Here is a 22,453-nt window from a genome sequence, read left to right on the forward strand (position 1 = left end):
CATCAACACTACAGGTGGAACACCCCAGTATACATCAACACTACAGGTGGAACACCCCAGTATACATCAACACTGCAGGTAAAACACCCCAGTATACATCAACACTGCAGGAGAAACACCCTAGTATACATCAACACTACAGGTGGAACACCCCAATTTACATCAACACTACAGGTGGAACATCCCAGTATACATCAACACTGCAGGTGAAACACCCCAGTATACATCAACACTACAGGTGGAACACCCGAGTATACATCAACAGCACAGATGGAATACCAAAGTCTACATCGTGGATGTTCGAGTGATGTCAACCCGAGTATACATCAACAAATGCAGAATGAAATGTCACTGAGGTACAATTTAAGTACACATATTCCTCATATGATATTTACTATACTGGCATATGCGTGTAGAATTGAGCTTTACACAAGAGACTGCATACAGAAGATTTTTTGCACTGTTATTCATTTATTTATTGATCATATATAGTATATCTTTTATGAAAACAATATTCTTTGATATCAAAATACTAACTTCGAGTGAAAAAAAATATCAATAACAAATATTGTTACAAGGTTAAAAGTGATAAACAGAAATGATATTTGTCATAAAATATCTCAATAAACTAAACTACTCTGTCATGGTTAGCGTTTGTTTGTCACAAATACACCTTTTCCTGCATATATTCTCTTTTTTCCATGATCCTGCCGTATAAAACTACACTACAGACTTGCAAAAATCGTTACATATCTATATCTCCTGTGAACAGGAATACTACATCATGAACTTTATTCCTTGCTCACTGGATAAAAGGTGAGGTACTTGTCAACAATAACTTCACAACCATTATAAAATCTGAACTTGTAAAATTCTATACACCCATATGTGGACACACTGAATGATCATATTTTCAGGTAAAAAATCGATCCATCACAAGAAAAGAAGACAATTTTACCATATTCAGGTGAATTTTTTAAAATATAATTACAATTAGTATCAGGGAAAATTCACATATAACATTTATATACATGTATGGACAGTCGTTTGACAGAAGCTCAGTGAAAAATTTTTACACTTGTTACAGAATATACTTATCTGTTTGTCTCACACTTTGTCATCTTCATTCATGTTACAGAATATACTTATCTGTTTGTCTCACACTTTGTCATCTTCATTCATGTTACAGATATATACTTATCTGTTTGTCTCACACTTTGTCATCTTCATCCATGTTACAGAATATACTTATCTGTTTGTCTCACACTTTGTCATCTTCATCCATGTTACAGATATATACTTATCTGTTTGTCTCACACTTTGTCATCTTCATTCATGTTACAGAATATACTTATCTGTTTGTCTCACACTTTGTCCACTTCGGGACCGGTAGATCCAGGATCAATCCTTGATCGAGTAAGACCTAAGACTTTAAAAGAGGAAGTTGTAATTTCTTCGCTTGGCGTTCAGCATGAAGAGGATAGTGCAACGACTGGTTGACCCGTATCAGTATAATGGCTCGGGTGGGGTGGCTTACTTGCCTTCGGTAAGTCGTCTCAGTGAAGCAGCACTAAATAAAAGAGCGGTGGAAATCCGGCCTGCAACAAAGAGGCACATTACACGTACATGCACCCTAAGGATTCCTTCGTCGTCATATGACTGAAAAATTGTTGAGTACGACGTTAAACCCCAAGCACTCACTCACTCACTCACACTTTGTCATCTTCATCCATGTTACAGAATGTTGTCTCTTTGTCTCAAACTTTGTGATCTTCACTGATGTTACAGGATATACTTATCTGTTTGTATCACACTTTGTGATCTTTACTTATGTTACAGGATATACTTATCTGTTTGTCTCAAACTTTGTGACCTTCACTGATTTTACAGAATATACTTATCTGTTTGTCTCAAACTTTGTGATCTTCACTGATGTTACAGAATATACTTATCTGTTTGTCTCAAACTTTGTGACCTTCACTGATGTTACAGAATATACTTATCTGTTTGTCTCAAACTTTGTGACCTTCACTGTTGTTACAGATACCACATACCTGTATGCTTAACCTCTAGTGAATAAATAATAAACCACAGCTAAAACATGCAAAACAGAACATGACACCAATACTTACACATCTTGAAAGATGTCAAAACGTCTTTCAATCAACACAAACAAAAAACAGTACATTACACAAAAACATTACATTGGACAAAAAAATTACATTGAAAATACTGTTCATTTGAAAATAATCACCTCTCATAATAAGTGTAATACGTGACATTAGAATGTTAATCTTCGTAAAACATTACCAGTATTATAAACTTTGTGGCATGTGCTTGTGGACAATACCTGACATAAATGTTACACATTGCAATAAATCAATAGCATACAGCATGCTAATCACTTCTTATACACAATACAGCATCAATCTGTAGTAAAAAATAACAGAGCAGAACAGAAGTTTTGTGAATTTGGTAAAAATATTACACCAGTGACCAATTATGAAAACCGCTGAAAATGTGATATTTAAAACTCATGATGGTTAAGATCAACTAGCACACACATGTTCTGGATATACTGACAATCACATCACAGAAGTTCATATCAGATGGTATTAACACATACATATTTGTATAGTCATAATTATTAATAAAACTTCTTCCAAAGTTGTTTAAAGTATGGGAAAAAAAAGACCAAAAAACACTGTCAGTATTATTCTTTGGCCATGTCATGCATGTTGAAGTACAAAAGAGAATACAACTAAATAAATTACAAGATAAAAAATTATAAAATATTCTTTGTTCGGATATAATTGCTTGTTTAATAATACTTATGTAAATTATGACACTTTTACTTTTCAACACTTTATACACAACATCTACATATACAGATAAGTGGGGTTAAAAAATGTCACCCTAGGGAAAAAAATTACACAAGGTAGAAAAAGTATCAATTTGATCAGCTTTAAAAATGTGAATAATTCTTAACATGTCAGATCATAAATATTAAACCTGTTCAAATCACTAGTTTCATTACACAAATATGAATTCTAAAGTTATGTTCTAAAGTAGTGAAAACTAATATAAAAGTTGGACACTATCTATTTTTGTTCCTTTTTCAAATAACAACATTAAAGGGTTTTTATATTGTTACATGCATATTACAAGAGAAACCAGCAAGTGTATTCAACAGATCTGGTAGCACCGACACAAATTAGCAGATTTTAGCCATTACACATTCCATTAATTGCACACAATTGCACATGCATTCATCCCTCAGAAGCAATGGCTATACCTTGACAAGCATAAAAAGCCAGAGTCTGACAGCCTTATCTCCCTTTGATAACCTCACAGCTTCCTGGAGCGAAGAAGGAGCAAAAGGAAGGCCAACACCCTATAGCCCACTAACAGGGCAGCCATCAATCCCAGGTCCAATGTTATATTGTCCTAAAGCAAAAAACAACATTTCAGAGGCAATAATGAAAACATAACATAAAAAAGTAAACATAAAATTTCAGAAGTTTGCACAGTATTTTTATTTTTTATTTTCTTCAATTTCAAGAAATCCATGAGATTTAGTATGTGTATTTAAGATGCCATTGTGCAATTCATTCCGTGCTTTCAAAGCAGAATAATTGTTTGTGGTTATGATGCCCGCATTCTGAATTGTAAAGGTTTCTGATGATAATTTCATGAGTGCTAGCTATTCACTATTAGAAACACATTATAACAGCATCTGGTCAGTGCCTGAAGGTAATATGGTATAGCCAAGATAGCCTTCAAAAGATCTCCTTATATATGATCTTGAAATCCCAAGAAGTGTACATAAATGCAGCAATAATGGGAAAATATCTTGGTCAATGCTTAGCTTAGTTAACTATACCAGAGAGAACACCAGAACTTTATAGCAAAAAACAAATAGTTGAAAATTCAACTGAATTTTTGCTAGTAATTTGCAATGGCCAAATAACATAGTACCTTTCACAATATATCAGCCGAGTTTGTGCATGTGAATATGCATGCAATTTATAACATGGGCAGCTTCGTAACTACGCATCAGTGAGGGGTAATGACATCATACATGTACATGACTCAATAATGGAAATTTTTTAAAAATTTAAAAATTTTCTTTGGCATAACTTTTTCATTGTTAGCATCACGTCTTTGTTTCAGGTATTCTTCAAACTTCAGTGTGAATTAAACACGTCTCTCACGATACATTAGCTCGGCCTAACTTTTTGAGGACTTTGTCAAAACTAAAGGATAAGCTCAACTCACGTTGCTAAAGTTCAGGGAGTCCAGTACTTCCTGTCCATTCGTAAAGCATGGCCTCTGACCCAGCGTGTTGTTAGGACAAGCTGTTGAGGAAGAGAGAGAGAACATTGATTTCTGTTAAGCACTGCTTTCTACATTATTTCTGTCGAGCCACTATGGTGTCTTCTTGTATAAAGCAGGCCAGACCCAATGCTGACATATTTATTATGTTGCCTCGCTGGAAAAACCATCAAAGATATCATATATCATGTCTCAACCAGTCATATTACACTTGTCAACAACAGGCCACGACCACTGATGTAAATGTCTTAAATACGACCAATCCTGTCATTTACAAGGCAGATCTGATACGATAAACACAGCAACCAGTAGGATTTTATTGGTGTCAATGACATCCCACCTCAAAGCTAGCATATTTAATGTTGAAATAGTTCGCTTAAAGGATACGTCTGTTTTTCTTATTATGTCATTAAAACAACTTTTAACTTTCTATTCATTTATTTATTTATTTGATTGGTGTTTTACGCCGTACTCAAGAATATTTCACTTATACGACAGCGGCCAGCATTATGGTGGGTGGAAACTGGGCAGAGCCCGGGGAAAATCCATGACCATCCGCAGGTTGCTGGCACAGACCTTCCAACGTACAGCAAAAAAGAACTTGATGTTGATATAAAATTGTCATGGTGAATTCAATCTGTTGAACCAATTTAAAAAAAAGAACACAGCTGACAAACAGCTTCACAACGGCCAGTTAGAAGGGGTATTGGCAATGGACTAATGAGACCAACAGCACTTTGATTTCACATCAAACTTGATGAGATCTGACACAATGATAGTTGTACATTGAGTCTCTGCTTACCTAAGTCTGTCACATCTTTCCATTGGTTGATGGTCACAATCTCATTTGAATATTTGAACCATGACAAATATTCTAACCACACAAAATACACAGGGACAGTTCTAAACAAGAAACAAGAAAGGTGAGGGGTGATGGGTGCACTGTTCCAGCAAGTTTACTGTCACTTTTGAAAATTTGCGACCATTAACAAAAATATGCATAAAATAGAAGGATAATGCTCCAAAAATGAATGTTTTTTTTTCACCATCATTTGCTTTATTTCACAGATAACCATACAGTAACCTGTGTTTTAGAGTTCATTTTCATTAATCCTTTAAGGTGTAGATTACAATAAAATTATAGGATTAAAATGACAACTTGCATACCTTGTCTCTGACATAGAAACAATGTTTGTAATATGCTTTATCTGGGACTTACATGTACATATATATATCATTATAGGGGTGTTTTCTAAACATCTGACTTCATTATTCATGACATATGCATACAACTTACCCGGTGTTGACGTAAAATCCCCCAAACAGCATCAGTGGAATAAGGAGAGGAGGAGCTATCGCCAAGGCGATATTCAAGCTGCCCGTCATACAGGATATCACATAGCCTATAAATAAAATAATGACACATCTACACGGTACATTCAATATGTTTCAAACTATTTAAATTCTGGATGCATTATATTAAGGATTTCAGGGAAATTTTAATGACATTAAATCCCAAAATCCAACTAACATTCAACAAAAACTTCTCAAATGGCATAGAATTAATTTGATCCTACTTCTGATTCACCTGGTGAAAGTCCTACACGTAAAATTTGAAAGCTTTCATGGCAAAAGTTTGCAAATTATTCAAATATAGATATTCTAAGCAATATTCTAATATTTTAAAGGCATTCAAACTTCTGACATTGTATGCATATTTCTAAAATTCCAACGTGAAATCACAGGTAAAAATAGAAACTGCCTGAATGTATGTTGTTCACCTCAACAACCCAGAGCATTTCCACTTTACCAATGATGATCAATGCGGGTGAAATCAATAATGACTAGCATGGTCGAAATCAATGATGATCAATATTGGTGAAATGAATGATGATCAGCACAGGTGAAATCAATGATGATCAGCATGGGTGAAACCAATGATGATCATCATGGGCGACATCAATGATGATCAGCATAGGTGAAATCAATGAAGATCAGCATGGGTCACATCAATGATGATCAGCATGGTCAAAATCAATGATGATCATCATGGGTGAAATCAATGATGATCAGCATGGGTCACATCAATGATGATCAGCATAGGTGAAATCAATGATGATCGGCATGGTCGAAATCAATGATGATCAGCATGGATGAAATCAATGATGATCAGCAAGGGTGAAATCAATGATGATCAGCATGGATGAAATCAATGATGATCAGCATGGGTGAAATCAATGATGATCAACATGGATGAAATCAATGATGATCAATGCTCAGCATGGGTGAAATCAGTGATGGGGGCCTCCGTGGCTCAGTCGGTTAGCACGCTAGCGCAGCGTAGTGACCCAGAAGCCTCTCACCAATGCGGTCGCTGTGAGTTCATGACCAGCTCATGCTGGCTTCCTCTACGGCCGTACGTGGGAAGGTCTGCCAGCAACCTGCAGATGGTCATGGGTTTCCGCCGGGCTCTGCCTGGTTTCCACCCACCATAATGCTGGCCGCCGTTGTATAAGTGAAATATTCTTGAGTATGGCGTAAAACACCAATCAAAAAAAAAAAAAAAAAAAATCAGTGATGATCAGCATGGATGAAATCAATGATGATCAGCAAGGGTGAAATCAATGATGCTCAGCATGGGTGAAATCAATGATGATCAGCATGGATGAAATCAATGATGATAGGATGGGTGAAATCAATGATGATCAGCATGGGTGAAATCAATGATGATCAGCATGGATGAAATCTATGATGATCACCAAGGGTGAAATCAATGATGATCAGCATGGGTGAAATCAATGATGATCAGCATGGATGAAATCTATGATGATCACCAAGGGTGAAATCAATGATGATCAGCATGGGTGAAATCAATGATGATCAGCATGGGTGAAATCAATGATGATCAGCATGGGTGAATGAGTGATGAACTTTTCCACACATATTAAACAAACAAATGTATGTCAAATTCGTGGAAAGCACACCAGTATTTGAAACGTTCATGACCATGTCTAGTGATAAATGCTTTTCTCATATAAGCTGCATAGGCTGCAATGCTGATGGGTATATTTGGTGGAGGCAGAGGCAGGGGTGGGGTGGTGGGGTGTGGGTGGAACAATGGAATAGCTACCCACCTAGACGATAACCAATCAACCTAAAATGGACCATTGGATAATACTGTCAGCTTACCTACAGACACAGCGATATTTGCCACAAAGATCATGATAGCCATAAAGATGAAGAACTGTTCCACAGCCTCGTAGAAGCCTGCAAAATACAAATTACAGGGTGAGAACATCAACAGTATAGTGAACAACGGGTTTGTGACATCTTAAAACTCAGCACTCACAGACAACATTTGTTCTTGACAACAGAATTTCATGATCTGGCAACAAAAATTTTGCCGTCACCACAACGAAGAATTGGATCCTGACAGACGATGTTTCGCTTCCAAAGACGTCCATAACAGACATCAAATGTTGGCCATTTAAAGGTAAACCATATTGCAGACCATCTGTCACAAGGGCCACAAAATGTTGCATGTTGCACTGATCTTCAGAATACACAAGTTCTATACTTCACACAGTAGGTACTTCATGTAACTCGACCTGTAACATCAGGTTTTAGCCGGACAACTAATTCTATGCGAGACAAAACCTGAAGCTACAAAATAACCAAAAGTATATATTAACCAACAGTATGTGAAGTTTGACTTTTTAGGTCATTTGACATATTTTCTTGTCAATTTTTCAACCAGTAAAACTGGGGTGGATCCATAACTGTGAGTGAACTGAGGGCTATTCACAGTGTGAAAAGCTCACCTATCATCCAATAGATGACAGCACAGAACACTGCTGGGAACACAATGAAGTTAGGTAGCTGAAAAAAAAAAGAGATATTGAGAGTTTATTTAAACTCATTCCACATCGAAATTCTACCCTGTCAGAACCACAGTTTCAAATTTTAGCTAACACAGAGTGATTGTAAAATCGGCCATCTGAGCCTTACCTAAATTTCTACAGCAAAGCCCTTCCCGACAGCATATCAGAACATCAACTACTTGCTAAAAAAAGCACCTTGACAAAATAAAACAGTCTTTATAAGGACGATATGTTCATCTGGTGATACAAAGAGTCCATGACGCACATATATATGTATATATATATTAAGGTATTCTGATGTAAGCTGAGAAGGATGACAAGTGTCTCAAGTAATGATATTCATGAAATCCCAGATTATTGCAAAAAACGTACATATTTAGCCGAGACTGGAAATGCACACTAACCATATGTTTGGAGTAAAACCTTAAGCTCAGTGATGTCACCATGAATATTCAAGAGGAAAGGAGCTTTTTCATTGGACTATCCTAAAACATGGCAAAACTTTCAACATTCCTTGAATTGGCGTATTTTGTAGAAAATGGTGATGTTTAATACCATTTTCCTTTCTTAAAAAAACTTTAGAAAAAAACAAAACAAATAAAAAATTCCATACTTTGTATAGCTTTTTCATTTAAGGTTTAAGTTTTATGTCATTTCCTTTAACCGTCTTGATTCATCCTCTTGTAATACCTCATATTACCTTGTTACAGAAAGTTACACGGACGTGTATATTACAGCACATTGTACACAACAAAGCCTTAATACAACTCATGATGAATAAATATGCCCCACGACTGCACACTAACCTCTGCTATGGTTTTACTTATGAAGTACACATCCACACGATACAGTCTGGATCCGTGCTCTCTCATGAAGATTGGCAGCTCCATCGGAAAAGACTGAGAAAAAATAAATCAAAACATAATAATAACCATATAAAGATGTAATAGATACTGCAAAGTACTTAATTTTTGTGTGGGACTAATTTTCGTGGATTTCGAGGTGAATAATTTACCTCGAAAAATCATTCCAGCGAAAAAAAAATTCCAATACTGAATGATATACTACAGGTGGTAGTATTAATGAAGTGACACCTGACTGACAGGAGTGGCGACAAGAAAGCCTGGTGGGACAGCCAAACTTTAAGAGCAGGGAAAGAAAATTTAAGGAGAGAAGGCTTTAAATATGTACAAAATTGAGTGATAGGGCTTGGTTGGCATAAAGGGTTGAAGTAGGAGTTTATTCGTCTTTAGTTTGATCTACAAAAAGTAGATACCAACACTTGCTGGCTTCCAACAAATGTCGCTTTGATACACGCTAGCCCATTGGCAGTGTCTCTCATGTGGACCAATGAGTGAGCTTCTAACAAACTGTGAAATGTGGATAACAACGCAATGGCTGTTTGAAAGCTGCGGCAATGTAAGCGGTTTCTGACCGGCTACAGAGGACAATTAAAGCCGAAAACATTCCAAAACTAATCGTGATGCTTGATAAAGAATGAATGACTGATGCCGATAATGGTGAATTCATATGTTTTGCGTTGAACTGTTCAGGTCAATTTATCAGGTCAATTTATCAGTCTGATCAAAAGTACTGAACAAAGGTGCGAAAAGAAGGGACACCTCTTTGAATATTGCTTACGGTATGTGTGAAAGTAATCTTCTTACATAGTGATAATCCATCCCCCATTGTTTTAATCTCTGATCCAGATTATGAGGATTAGTGACATCACAGGAAACAAAAGAGGATCGAATTGAAATCCTTTGATAATTGATAATACCTGTTTGACTTGCTTGGTTAATTTTAGCCATATTACAGCAAGAAAAATCAAACAGTTTTTAAATTTTTTTAGTATTCCCTTGATTAAATACACGAAAAATTAATTCCCGCCAACATATTTTTGGAGTAAATCCACAAAAATAAATTTCAGCAAATAATTAATGCTTTACAGTAGGATAAATGTAACATTTTCATGTATATGTCTTGAGCTTTAATTATTTATGCATGGACAATATAAACATAATAGAAAAGTTTTTGTGAGACAACATCTGTGACTAGATATTATAAAGACACTTTACTGATGATTTCACACAACTGAATGCCTTGCCAAAAGTTTACCTATTACTTAATTTAAACCTAGAAGGCAGCTGGAGGTGGGAGGGAGTCAACAAGCTGAGTGACTAAGATGCTTGTTTCTCTAATGTTACATTTAGGACACTGAGGTGTAGGCTCCATCCCAGGTCAAAGGCAGGGAACACGAAGGCAGAAAGCTGGTCCAGTGATTCTACTTCGTCAACAGTCCAAACATTGAACAAACCTTGCAGAGGCAATAATGCAAGTAGATCGGGTAATCTTTTCGGGCTAGTTCAATAAAATGATTGCAGTAAGGTTTAATTTTATTCAAATTTTACCAAAACTCAGTGACATACATTGATGACGGCGAACATGTTGGAGAAGCTCATGTTGGTGATGATGAGGAAGAGTGCTCCGTTCAGGTTTTGTATGGCCTCCTGGTTGTACTCTTGTCTGAGGTACACCAGTCCCAGTATCACACCGATTACCTAAGGGAAGAAAAGTCACAGTTATAAATGAGAAAAGGAAGAAAAATCACACTTATAAATGGGAGGGAAGAAAAGTTACAGTGATAACTGGGAGAGGGAAAAAAAACCACAGTGATAGATGGGTGATGGAAGAAAAGTCACAGTGATAGATGAGGGGGAGGAGGGAAGAAAAGTCACAGTGATGTGTGGGTGAGAGAGGAAAAGTCACAGTGATGAATGGAAGAGAGAAGAAAAGTCACATGGATAGATGGGTGAGGGAAGAAAAGTCACAATGATAAATGGATGAGGGAAGAAAAGTCACACTGATAAATGGGAGGGAAGAAAAGTCACAGTGATAAATGGGAGAAGGAAGAAAAGTCACAGTGATAAATGGGAGAGAGAAAAAGTCACAGTGATAAATGGGAGAAGGAAGAAAAGTCACACTGATAAATGGGAGAAGGAAGAAAAGTCACAATGATAAATGGGAGGGAAGAAAAGTCACACTGATAAATGGAAGAAGGAAGAAAAGTCACACTGATAAATGGGAGAAGGAAGAAAAGTCACACTGATAAATGGGAGGGAAGAAAAAGACAATGCCCAGCACCAGTACTTGTGGAAAATGTCCCGCCCCAGTACTCGTGGAGAATGCCTAGCCCCAGTACTCGTGCAGAAGGCCCAGCCCCAGTACTCATGGAGAATGCCCAGCCTTAGTACTCGTGGAGAATGCTCAGGCCTAGTACTCGTGGTGAATGTCTAGCCCTATCACTCGTGGAGAATGCCCAGCCCCAGTACTTGTGGAGAATGCCCAGCCCCAGTACTTGTGGAGAATGCCCAGCCCAAGTACCCATGGAGGATGCTCAGCGCCAGTGCTCGTGGAGAATGCCCAGCCCCAGTACTCGTGGAGAATGCCCAGCCCCAGTACTCGTGGAGAATGCCCAGCCCAAGTACCCATGGAGGATGCTCAGCGCCAGTGCTCGTGGAGAATGCCCAGCACCAGTACTCGTGGAAAATGTCCAGCCCCAGTACTCGTGGAGAATGCCTAGCCCCAGTGCTCCTGCAGAAGGCCCAGCCCCAGTACTCATAGAGAAAGCCCAGCCTTAGTACTCGTGGAGAATGCCCAGCCCCAGTATTCGTGCAGAAGGCCCAGCCCCAGTACTTGTGGAGAATGCCCAGCCCAAGTACCCATGGAGGATGCTCAGCGCCAGTGCTCGTGGAGAATGCCCAGCCCCAGTACTCGTGGAGAATGCCCAGCCCAAGTACCCATGGAGGATGCTCAGCGCCAGTACTCGTGGAAAATGCCCAGTACTGCAGTACTCACAATGCTCTGTAGGAGACGTATCTTCTGAAGGTTAGGATCCCGGAAGTTGCCAAGCCAGGACCTCCAGAATACAGCAGCAAACTGTTTACACCAGCTCCCTTTGTACCTGTCAATGTGAAGCATTCATATATTTAACTACAGGTAATTCACTGATTCAGAGTAAAGTACATGTAATAGCAAGCTTTCTTTCTTCTAGGATTCCACAGTTGTTAATAACTGCTGCTACAATCATACCAATGTGTGATGATGTATTAAATTTGGCTCTCACCTCCTGATGCTTGACATATCCACCTGTCAAAACATAGAAACACAGACACATTACTGAAATTCTCACAATCTAATATGATCTCACACAAATACAGGGCAGAGCAGATCAGAATAAGAGATCATAAGATAAGTCAAACAATTAATCCATTCTTTCAATCTAGTTTCGTTTTTATCAGCATTTATGACCAGCAAGGGTGATTTCAGTATACACCCCCCCCCAACCCCCACGCATCCTAACTTTGGTGAGGGAGAGTAAAATGATACAGATGACACCCAGAGATGGTAAGAACTGAGACAATCACTGTGTAAACTAACCCAGGCATCCCCTAAATCATGGTGATCTGAAACAAACTCCTCCAGTTCTCTGTTTATCACAGCAGCTTGTTCAGACTTCTCATAGGCATCACAGATTTGCTGGAGAGGAGACACAAAGGAGAAATAAGCTTTAGGAATATCTCATAATCTTAAAACATGTAAGGTGATTAAAAATACTTGTTTTTAAAAAAGTAAGGCTTAGGGCTATGTACAACAATAAATTTGATTGATTGGTGTTTTATGCCGTACGAAAGAATATTTCACTTATATGACGGCAGCCAGTATTATGGTGGAAGAAAACCAGGCACAGCCCAGGGGAAACCCATGACCATCTGCAGGTTGCTGGCACAGACCTTCCCACTTACGACCAGAGAGGAAGCCAGTATGAGCTGGACTTGAACTCACAGCGACTGCATTGGTGAGAGCCTCCTGGGTCATTTCGCTGCGCTAGCGCGCTAACCGACACAACGATGACTAACAGAACAAGAACAACAAAAAAGGGATTATATCTGGGCAGTCTGAAATTGAACTCAATCTTGTTCTCCCTGGGTTCTGGCACATTGTTTGTCGCGCACCTATTCAGGATAGCCATGGTTTTCACCACGACTATCCCTGTTTTCTCAAGCCTTGAAAAAGGATAATATATATGTAGCTTTCAGTATCGTGTCCAACACAAATGAGACCCGTATATAAAGATCAATGAGTACCCACACATGTATCAACTGAAAGCATACCTCCACCCTTGTCCTGCATTCCTTCTCCTTGCCATTAACAATGGCTAAGGTGTGGATGTAGAAATCAGCAGGGTTATAGTTACTGGGACAGGTCAACCCCTGACTGCAAACAGAAGTTTGAAACAAATTATTACTACTTTCATAAACAGTTATCTGTCTACTGCAGATTTTCTCTTAGCAGGCACCCAGCAAATCCCTAATTCTGAAAGATATTGCCTACAATATTTAACACAGTGTAAAAGAATAAGAGTGAAATACACAGGAATGTCACCAGATTATAAAAGATGGTATCTTGCTTCACCACAGATATACATGTAATATCTATTAACAGATATAATGGCTTTATTACAACACAACAGATATAATGCCTTAACTCCAAGAGATACCACAGGTTAACGATTTATAACAGATGTAGCTGCTTACAGCAATGTAGCAGCTTACCACATGTGGCGGCTTACAGAAGATGTAGCGGCTTACAGCAGATGAAGCAGCTTACAGCACATGTAGCGGCTTACAGCAGATATGGTGACTTACAGCAGATGTAGTGGCTTACTACAGATGTAGCGACTGACAGCAGATGTAGTGGCTTACAACAGATGTAGAGACTTTCAACAGATGTAGCAACTTTACAGCAGATGTGGAGGCTTTCAACAGATGTAGCGACTTTAAAGCAGACGTAGTGGCTTACAGCAGATGTAGCAGCTTACAGTGGATGTAGTGACTTTCCAGTAGATGTAGTGACTTACAGCAGATGTAGTGGTTTACAGCAGATGTAGCAACTTTACAGCAGATATAGTGACTTACAGAAGATGAAGCGGTTTACAGATGTAGTGGCTTACAGCAGATATGGTGACTTACAGCAGATGTTGTGGCTTACAGCAGATGTAGTGACGTACAACAGAAGTAGTGGCTTACAACAGATGTAGTGACTTTACAGCAGATATGGTGACTTACAACGGATGTGGCTTACATCAGATGTAATGACTAACAGCAGATGTAGTGACAGCAGAAGTAGTGGCTTACAGTAGATGTAGCGACTTTACAGCAGATATAGTGACTTACAGCAGAAGAAGTGGCTTACAGCAGATGTAGCGACTTTACAGCAGATATTGTGACTTACAGCAGAAGTAGCGACTTTACAGCAGATATAGCAACTTTACAGCAGATGTAGTGACTTAAAGCAGAAGTAGTGGCTTACAGCCGATGTAGCAGCTTTACAGCAGATATGGTGACTTACAGCAGAAGTCATGGCTTACAGCAGATGTAGCGACTTTACAGCAGATGTAGCAACTTTACAGCAGATGTAGCCACTTAAAGCAGATGTGGCAGCTTTTAAAGCAGATATGGTGACATACAGCAGAAGTTTGGGCTTACAGCAGATGAAGCGGCTTACAGCAGATGTAGTGGCTTACAACAGATGTAGTGACTTACAACAGATGTAGCGACTTTACAGCAGATGTGGCGACATACTGCAGATGTAGTGGCTAACAACAGATGTAGCGACTTTCAAGATGTAGCAACTTCCAGCAGATGTAGTGACTTACAGCAGATGTAGCGGCCTACAGCAGATGTAGTCACTAACAGCAGATGTAGTCACTAACAGCACATATAGTGACTTAAAGCAGATGTAGCAGCTTACAGCAGATGTAGTGACTTACAACAGATGTAGTGACGTTACAGCAGATGTATAGCGACTTTACAGCAGATATAGTGACTTACAGAAGATGAAGCAGTTTACAGATGTAGTGGCTTACAGCAGATATGGTGACTTACAGCAGATCTTGTGGCTTACAGTAGATGTAGTGACTTACAACAGGTGTACTCACTTACAAATGATGTAGCGACTTTACAGCAGATGTAGTGACTTACAGCAGAAGTCGAGGCTTACAGCAGATGTAGTGACTTTTCAGTAGATGTAGTGACTTACAGCAGCTGTAGTGACTAACAGCAGTTGTAGTGGCTTACTACAGATATGAGTTACCACAGTACCCTACTTAGGAATTAGCCTGTTTTACAGATCCTGCCTACAGTGTATGTGACAAATGTGATAATACATTTGTATACATGTACTGTTCCCTGTCTGATGCACCAAGTCTAACAAGATGCAAGTTTTAAATTCCGCTTTATACAAAGATGAGGGATAAGTACCTGATAAAACAGACACGGTTGACAATTTTGATGACATGGAAAATTTGAACATGTCTGAGATAAACTCATGTTACACGTACTCATAACCACAAGTACTTGAAAAACAAATCAAGTTTATTAAGACGACATCAATGACTGCTTTTCCTTTTTTCTGTATGCAAACACAAAATGTCAATCAGTAATGATAATTTTGTGAATATTTATACAAACCTTTTGAAAAATGGAATGGCTCCTGATGATGGCCCCATGTAAGCCACACGGCCTTCTGCCAAAATCAACAGTCTGTGAAAATGAGAGATTTATACCCACAAATTGGTTCCATGTAACGTGTTTATAAACTATCATATCTCGATAAGCAAACTTAATAACAATTTCTCCATGGCAATAGTTCTTTGGTCATAAAAGTCCATTTTCTGGGAGGACGAACTTTACAACTTTTGGAATATTATCACAAATATGATATATATCTGTGCTTTAATATCCTCATAGTTTTCTCAAACTCTTCAGCAATAAAGTTTCATCACCTTCACATATTCTTTCTCATATCGACTGATCTCATTTGCTTGTCCTCATCCATTCAAAAGTTGAAAACAGATGACATATTTCAGCCATTCAATTAAGTTTTACTGATAACCAAACCACATCTACACTATCATCTGCATATAACTACACCATCTTTGAAATGAATTTTGAAAGATACTTTAAAAAAAGACACTTCTATGCAGATATGTGCAATGCTCAGATTGCCCAAATGATGTAGAACTAACTGGTCAAACATGTTGAAGACTTCTGAGGAAGGCTGATGGATTGTACAGATAATTGTGCGGCCCTTGGCAGCCATGGTCTGTAAGGTCTGTACAATGTTCTGAGCCATGAAGGAGTCCAGGCCAGATGTAGGCTCGTCACAAAACATCAGTGCAGGATTCGTCAGGATCTGGAAAGATATTAAACATTGTGTGACTGATGTCAATAAAGTCTATAATCAAAATGTCCATTTTTGAGCTACATATACAAGTGATACATATTAATGCTGTTAAAATCTTCCCAATTTGAAAGTCTTCACTTACAAAACAATAATATACATCCTTATTAAACTCAAGAAATTGTATATCCAAAAGGGACATAGTGTTACAGTACATATATGTAGTTCAAAAATTACAAGCACTAATATCAAAAAATATGTAACATAATACTAAAAATATATGTTAACGCAACACTGAAGATGTACATCATAAAAAACACAGGCCAATATGAGTACTGTCCCGGCGAATGTTTCCAACCAGCCATGCCAACAGGGGAAACAGGGCAGTAGAAAACAGAGGATGTGCTATTCAGGGCAGATTAACCATTTGCATGTATCTGAGTTCACCGGTAAATATATAAGCCAACAAGTTATTTGTGCATAGCAAAATAATCATAATTAGCACAATGATCAGTTTTATATGTATGGCTTGTATACAGGACGTGAACCACCCTAATTCTGACTTTTCAAACGCCTGTGCAACCGATATTATTAAACATTCTGAGAAAAAACTGTAGGGTGAAGAAAAACAATTTGCACATTTTTATGAAGCTTCCATCTGTAATGATACAAACACAAATAATTTTACCTTCATTTTCATTATAATTGTTTACATAACTTCCACTGACAGCAGTCTTTTAGAGGTCAAACATTGATAGTAAGTGTACGGTGCATTCTGAGGCTTATTAAAAGCTCAACTATGCTAGTACTATATGCAGAATTTATTTATTTATCTATCTAATTGGTGTTTTACGCTGTACTCAAGAATATTTCACTTATTCCACAGCAGCCAGCAATATGGTGAGAGAAAACCGGGCAGAGCCCGGGGGAAACCCAGGACCATCCACAGGTTGCTGGCAGACCTTCCCACTTACGGCTGAAGAGGAAGCCAGCTTTAACTCACAGCGGCTGCATTTGTCAGAGGATCCTGGATCATTACCCTGCTCTAGCCAGCTATCCTATATGCATAAAGACAACCGACCCTACCTCTGAGGCAAATGACAACCTCTTCATCTCTCCTCCTGATATTCCCTTAATCCTGCCAGGTGTCCCAATTAGGGTGTCCGCACACTTCGATAGCCCCATCTGCCCATACAAAAACAAAGGTTCAGATATGTACGTACAGTATCATACACCACGTGAATGTACAACATTATGCACTCAATACACAGTCTTTGAAATGCACATTTACATCATTACAGTAACAGAGTGACGTCCCAGGGAAATACGATGTCGCCGCTTCTAAGTGTAGGTTGCATTCAAAGACAGACTACACTACAGGCAGGTTATCATTTTTTACAATATTTAATACCCAAACAACCACAAAGATAATTCCAAACCATCCACTCTGAATAGGTACCAGACAAACTATTCCCCGTGAGTAGATATCAGTCAAACCACCCCCTCTGTGTAGATACCAAACAACCCCTTCCTCCCTGAATAGATATCAAACCATTCCCCTGAGTACATGTAGATATCACACAAACCATCCCCCCATGAGTAGGTATCAGACAAACTATCCCCCTAGGCAGATTCCAGACACACCTTCCCCTCAGGCAGATTCCAGACAAACGCTCCCCTTACGCAGTTTCCAGACGCAATTCCCCGAGGCAGATTCCTGACAAACCATCTCCCCCCTCCCCCCCAACCCAGGCAGACTCCAGACAAACTATCATCCCAGGCAGGTTCCAGACCAACCATCCCCTCAGGCAGATTCCAGACAAACCATCCCCTCAGGCAGATTCCAGACAAACCATCCCCCCCCCCCCCACCTCCCAGGCAGATTCCTGACAAACCATCCCCTCAGGCAGACTCCAGACAAACTATCATCCCAGGCAGATTCCAGACAAACCATCCCCTCAGGCAGATTCCAGACAAACTATCCTCCTAGGCAGTTTCCACACAACCCATCCCCTCAGGCAGATTCCAGACAAATTATCCTCCTCAGGCAGATTCCAGACAAACCACTAACCCAGGCAGATTCCAGACAAACTTTCCTCCCAGGCAGATTCCAGACAAACCATCTTCTCAGGCGGATTCCAGACAAACCATCCCCTAAGGCAGATTCCAGACAAACCTTCCCTCCAGGCAGATTCCAGACAAACCATTCCCCAGGCAGATTCCAGACAAACTCAGGCAGATTCCAGACAAACCATTCCCCAGGCAGATTCCAGACAAACACAGGCAGATTCCAGACAAACCACTACCCAAGGCAGATTCCAGAGAAACTATCATCCATGGCAGATTCCAGACAAACCATCTCATCAAGCAGATTCCGGACAAACTATCCTCCTCAGGCAGATTCCAGACAAACCACTAACCCAGGCAGATTCCAGACAAACTATCATCCCAGGCAGATTCCAGACAAACCATCCCCTCAGGCAGATTCCTGACAAACCATCCCCTCAGGCAGATTCCAGACACACCTTCCCCCCAGGCAGATTTCAGACAACCCATCCCCCCAGGCAGACTCCAGACAAACTATCTCCCCTGTGCAGGTAGAAGATGCTGATAGTCCAAGGAGGATCGTTTACAACAATGTAGAACAACAGCAGTATGTACATGTATCAGTATACTTACTTCATTGATTACTTTCTCTACCCTTGCCAGCCTTTGGTTTTTGGTCACATGTTTGTCCATACCCAGAGTAGCCTGAAATACATCGTAAGGTCATTTTAGTATTTCTGTAACTTTTCTTTGGCTCTTGTTAAATGACATGCTTTTAAAGAATTTTGCATGATGACAGATACTTTTTGGGGTAAAACACAAGAAGTGAATTCTGAAGATCTCATGATTGGACACACACATATCCAATCAAGACTTAATTCCACATTCATTCCTACGAGAACCTCTACATGGTCGTGGGTCCTCCCATCATAATGCTGGTCGCCGTCGTATGAGTTCAATATTCTTGAGCACAGAGTAAAACACCAATCAAATCAAATCAAATCAAATTCCTCCGCACAAATGCACCAAACATACATAGCCTGATGCCAAAACTTTGCCACTTCATTTTCTCACATAAACTTTATTTCATTTCATATTGAGACATGAGAGGCACACTTGTATGCATATATACACATACAAATTGACTCAAAAACCTACTGGTGAAGTACATGTATATGAAAACTTTGACAACATAGGTCGCAGGCATTCCTTACCCTGAAGTTGAGATGTTCCCTGACAGTCAGTATGCCGATAAACAGGTCATCCTGCTGGACATAGGCGGAGATACTGCTGATGGCTTTACCCAGAGACTGACCATTCACAGTGACTTTGCCTTCCACAATCAGAGGCTCTCGGAATCTACTTGTGATAATGTTGAGCAGAGTCGACTTGCCGGCACCACTGAAATGAGGGAGAGGAATAGCAATTTTACTCTGTATCTTATATTATCTTATTCTTTTTCTACAGTTATATTTACAGTTGTATCTACATGTACACATGTAAAATTTTAACAGACCAATTGAGGTAAAAAAAAAAAACCCATAAAACAATAGTTTGCTGTAAATGTACATGTATACTGGTAACTATGAAAGAGCCACTCTCAAAGGCATTCATGTACAAGTGCATTAAATTCAGAGCTGTCAACCCAGGATTTCATCATTCATACAGGTGATGAAAACATCATGCAGCAATCATAGAGAGATATTATTAAACATTACAATAACTGAGACTGTGATTTTTGATAAAAAAAAAATGAGATTCACATCTACAATGTGAGAGATGCAACTTTAGTCCTATGTACATGTACAAAATTTACTTGGATTTAAATCAGGCTTTAATATGTATATTTATCCCATAAATGTTCATTTTTCCAGGTAATAATGGCATGACATATCGTTTTGATATGCACCAGGTGTAATATAAATTCCAGCATTTTGATTGGTCCATGAATCTTTTCATTCATCAAATCAATCAATCAAAAGTTACAACTCAGCTGTACAGGCACTACTTTTTTTTTTTTTACAACTTTTTCTTGTCTGCAAATGTCAAAATGGCCAACTTTCGACCAGGGGATACATGTATTAATTGATACAACTGACAAAAAAGGATGCGCCAGAGTTATAAATTTGACAAGAGATAATCAAAACAATGTGGAAATCCTCGGCACTGACTCCAACATAGAGCTATCACCACGAGGGCTAAGTAAAATCCCCAGAACGGAAAAACAGGGTAGGCCATTATTTTTTTTTTACATTATTCTATCGGCCTAACACTTAGTGCTTCGCTGATTTTCACATTATCTAGATGAAACCAATTGAACCGCCATCCGAATCTTCACAAGACCACTAGCTGATGCCTAAATTCCAATTAGCCGTTACAACTCTGTAGATTGTTTCGCCTGTTCAACCTTCATTAAGTTGTTTCTTGAAAGTTCCTCAGTGTGTACTGTGCGCACGTGGAATTCTACCCTTTTTAGACAGTAATTCTGTCTGCAGTAAAACGTAATATTCTTGTTATAAATATTAATGTACTGAACGATATATTGTATAAAGCAAAAACTTTTGATATGTCTATGGTATAAAAAAAGTCGTCATGTAAATAAATTTTGTCTGTACTATATTATACTCTGCAATGTACTTGTCACTTACTGACGACGCTATATATGTGATATCATTAAGGGGTTAAAAGTTAGTTCAGTCTCCAAAAAGTTTAAATCGCAATGATTTTTTCCGCTATAAATTTACAATAAGGCATTTATGGTTTAAATAGAAATTTGTGACCCTCGATATCAAATTTATTGAACTTGAGTGGTTGTTTTCATTTGTTTTCAACTGAAAACTACTACTCTCATTTAATAAATTTGATATCAAGAGTCACTCATTACATATCCTCTATATATGTACCCATGCTGCATCATGTTATTAAGCAAGTAAAAATGTGAAATTAAAAAAATCAATTATACCAGTCCCTGTGAGTAAAAATGTTGAAGTGATCCTGCCATCTAAGCCTTAATTGGCCTCAGAGCCTTCCAATGATTGTCTCGTTTAGTCTACTCTCAGACACATTGATTTGTTCTCGTTTTCACAACATAATCATGAGCAGTTTCAATACTGCCAAGATCAATAATCTCCCCACCAAATTTTAGAGACATTTTAGAAGCTTGATCATACAAACCATATAGCTACATCATATACATTGTATATTTGCTCCTATCTTGAGGTTAGACTCACCTTGCTCCAATAATGGCTAGCAGATGACCAGGTTTGACAAGACCAGACACTGCAGACAGAGAACACAGGAAGTAACAGAAGCTGAATCTTTATTGCACCTCAAGTGCTTTATGTCATCCTATGATAACATACCATGAAATACAACGAACAGTAAGATATTCTCTCACTGACCTTACACGATCAGCTATTCTTACTTTATTTATTTATTTATACTTACATGTATTTGATTGTAGCTTTATGCCATGCTCGGGAATTTTTCACTTACATGTATGTATATGTGGTCATGTATGATGGTTGTCAGGTTTATGGGTGGGAGTGCCTGGTATAAAGTGTAAAACCATCAGCCTTTGGCAAATTACTGACAAACTTGAATTCCCACATGTAAAATAAAGTGTAAGTGATCTTGGACAAACATTAGCCTGCCACAGGAGTGACATCAATTGCTTATTGTCACCCAGGCCTCCGTGGTTCAGCTGGTTTGCGCGCTAGCACAGCGTAATGACCCAGGAGTCTCTCACCAATGCGGTCGCTGTGAGTTCAAGTCCAGCTCATGCTGGCTTCCTCTCTGGCCATAAGTGGGAAGGTCTGTCAGCAACCTGCGGATGGTCGTGGGTTTCCCCCAGGGCTATGCAAGGGTTTCCTACCACCATAATGCTGGCCACCATTGTATAAGTGAAATATTCTTGAGTACGGCGTAAAAACACCAATCAATCAAAC

General features: G+C 38.8%; 1 protein-coding gene across 1 annotated transcript; it reads right to left on the reverse strand.

Moving 5' to 3' along the window:
- Positions 1–463: 463 nt before the first annotated feature.
- LOC135477520 (protein white-like) lies at positions 464–21,781 on the reverse strand. Its single transcript, XM_064757655.1, has 18 exons — positions 21,737–21,781; positions 19,721–19,907; positions 19,140–19,211; positions 17,547–17,645; positions 16,306–16,472; positions 15,749–15,820; positions 13,391–13,493; positions 12,657–12,755; positions 12,343–12,365; positions 12,075–12,180; positions 10,646–10,777; positions 9,023–9,115; positions 8,157–8,214; positions 7,525–7,602; positions 5,633–5,738; positions 5,138–5,238; positions 4,279–4,358; positions 464–3,447 (listed from the first exon to the last, which is right to left on the reverse strand). The coding sequence occupies exons 3-18, from the start codon at positions 19,197–19,199 to the stop codon at positions 3,349–3,351; spliced, it is 1,476 nt and encodes a 491-aa protein (XP_064613725.1). The 5' UTR covers positions 19,200–19,211; positions 19,721–19,907; positions 21,737–21,781; the 3' UTR covers positions 464–3,348.
- Between the last annotated feature and the right edge of the window lie 672 nt (positions 21,782–22,453).

The sequence above is a fragment of the Liolophura sinensis genome, chromosome 11 (genome assembly GCF_032854445.1).
Source record: "Liolophura sinensis isolate JHLJ2023 chromosome 11, CUHK_Ljap_v2, whole genome shotgun sequence".
In the NCBI taxonomy this organism is placed as follows: domain Eukaryota; kingdom Metazoa; phylum Mollusca; class Polyplacophora; order Chitonida; family Chitonidae; genus Liolophura; species Liolophura sinensis.

What these genes read in the sequence shown, in the direction of transcription:
- LOC135477520 (XM_064757655.1), bottom strand. Translation starts at nt 19,199, where the DNA reads ATGGACAAACATGTGACCAAAAACCAAAGGCTGGCAAGGGTAGAGAAA. An exon ending in ATGATTTAGGGGATGCCTGG is followed by an intron (nt 12,366 to 12,656) that starts GTTAGTTTACAC and finishes ATGTTTTGACAG; the next exon opens with GTGGATATGTCAAGCATCAG. An exon ending in TAAGTAAAACCATAGCAGAG is followed by an intron (nt 8,215 to 9,022) that starts GTTAGTGTGCAG and finishes TTTTTTTTTCAG; the next exon opens with CTACCTAACTTCATTGTGTT.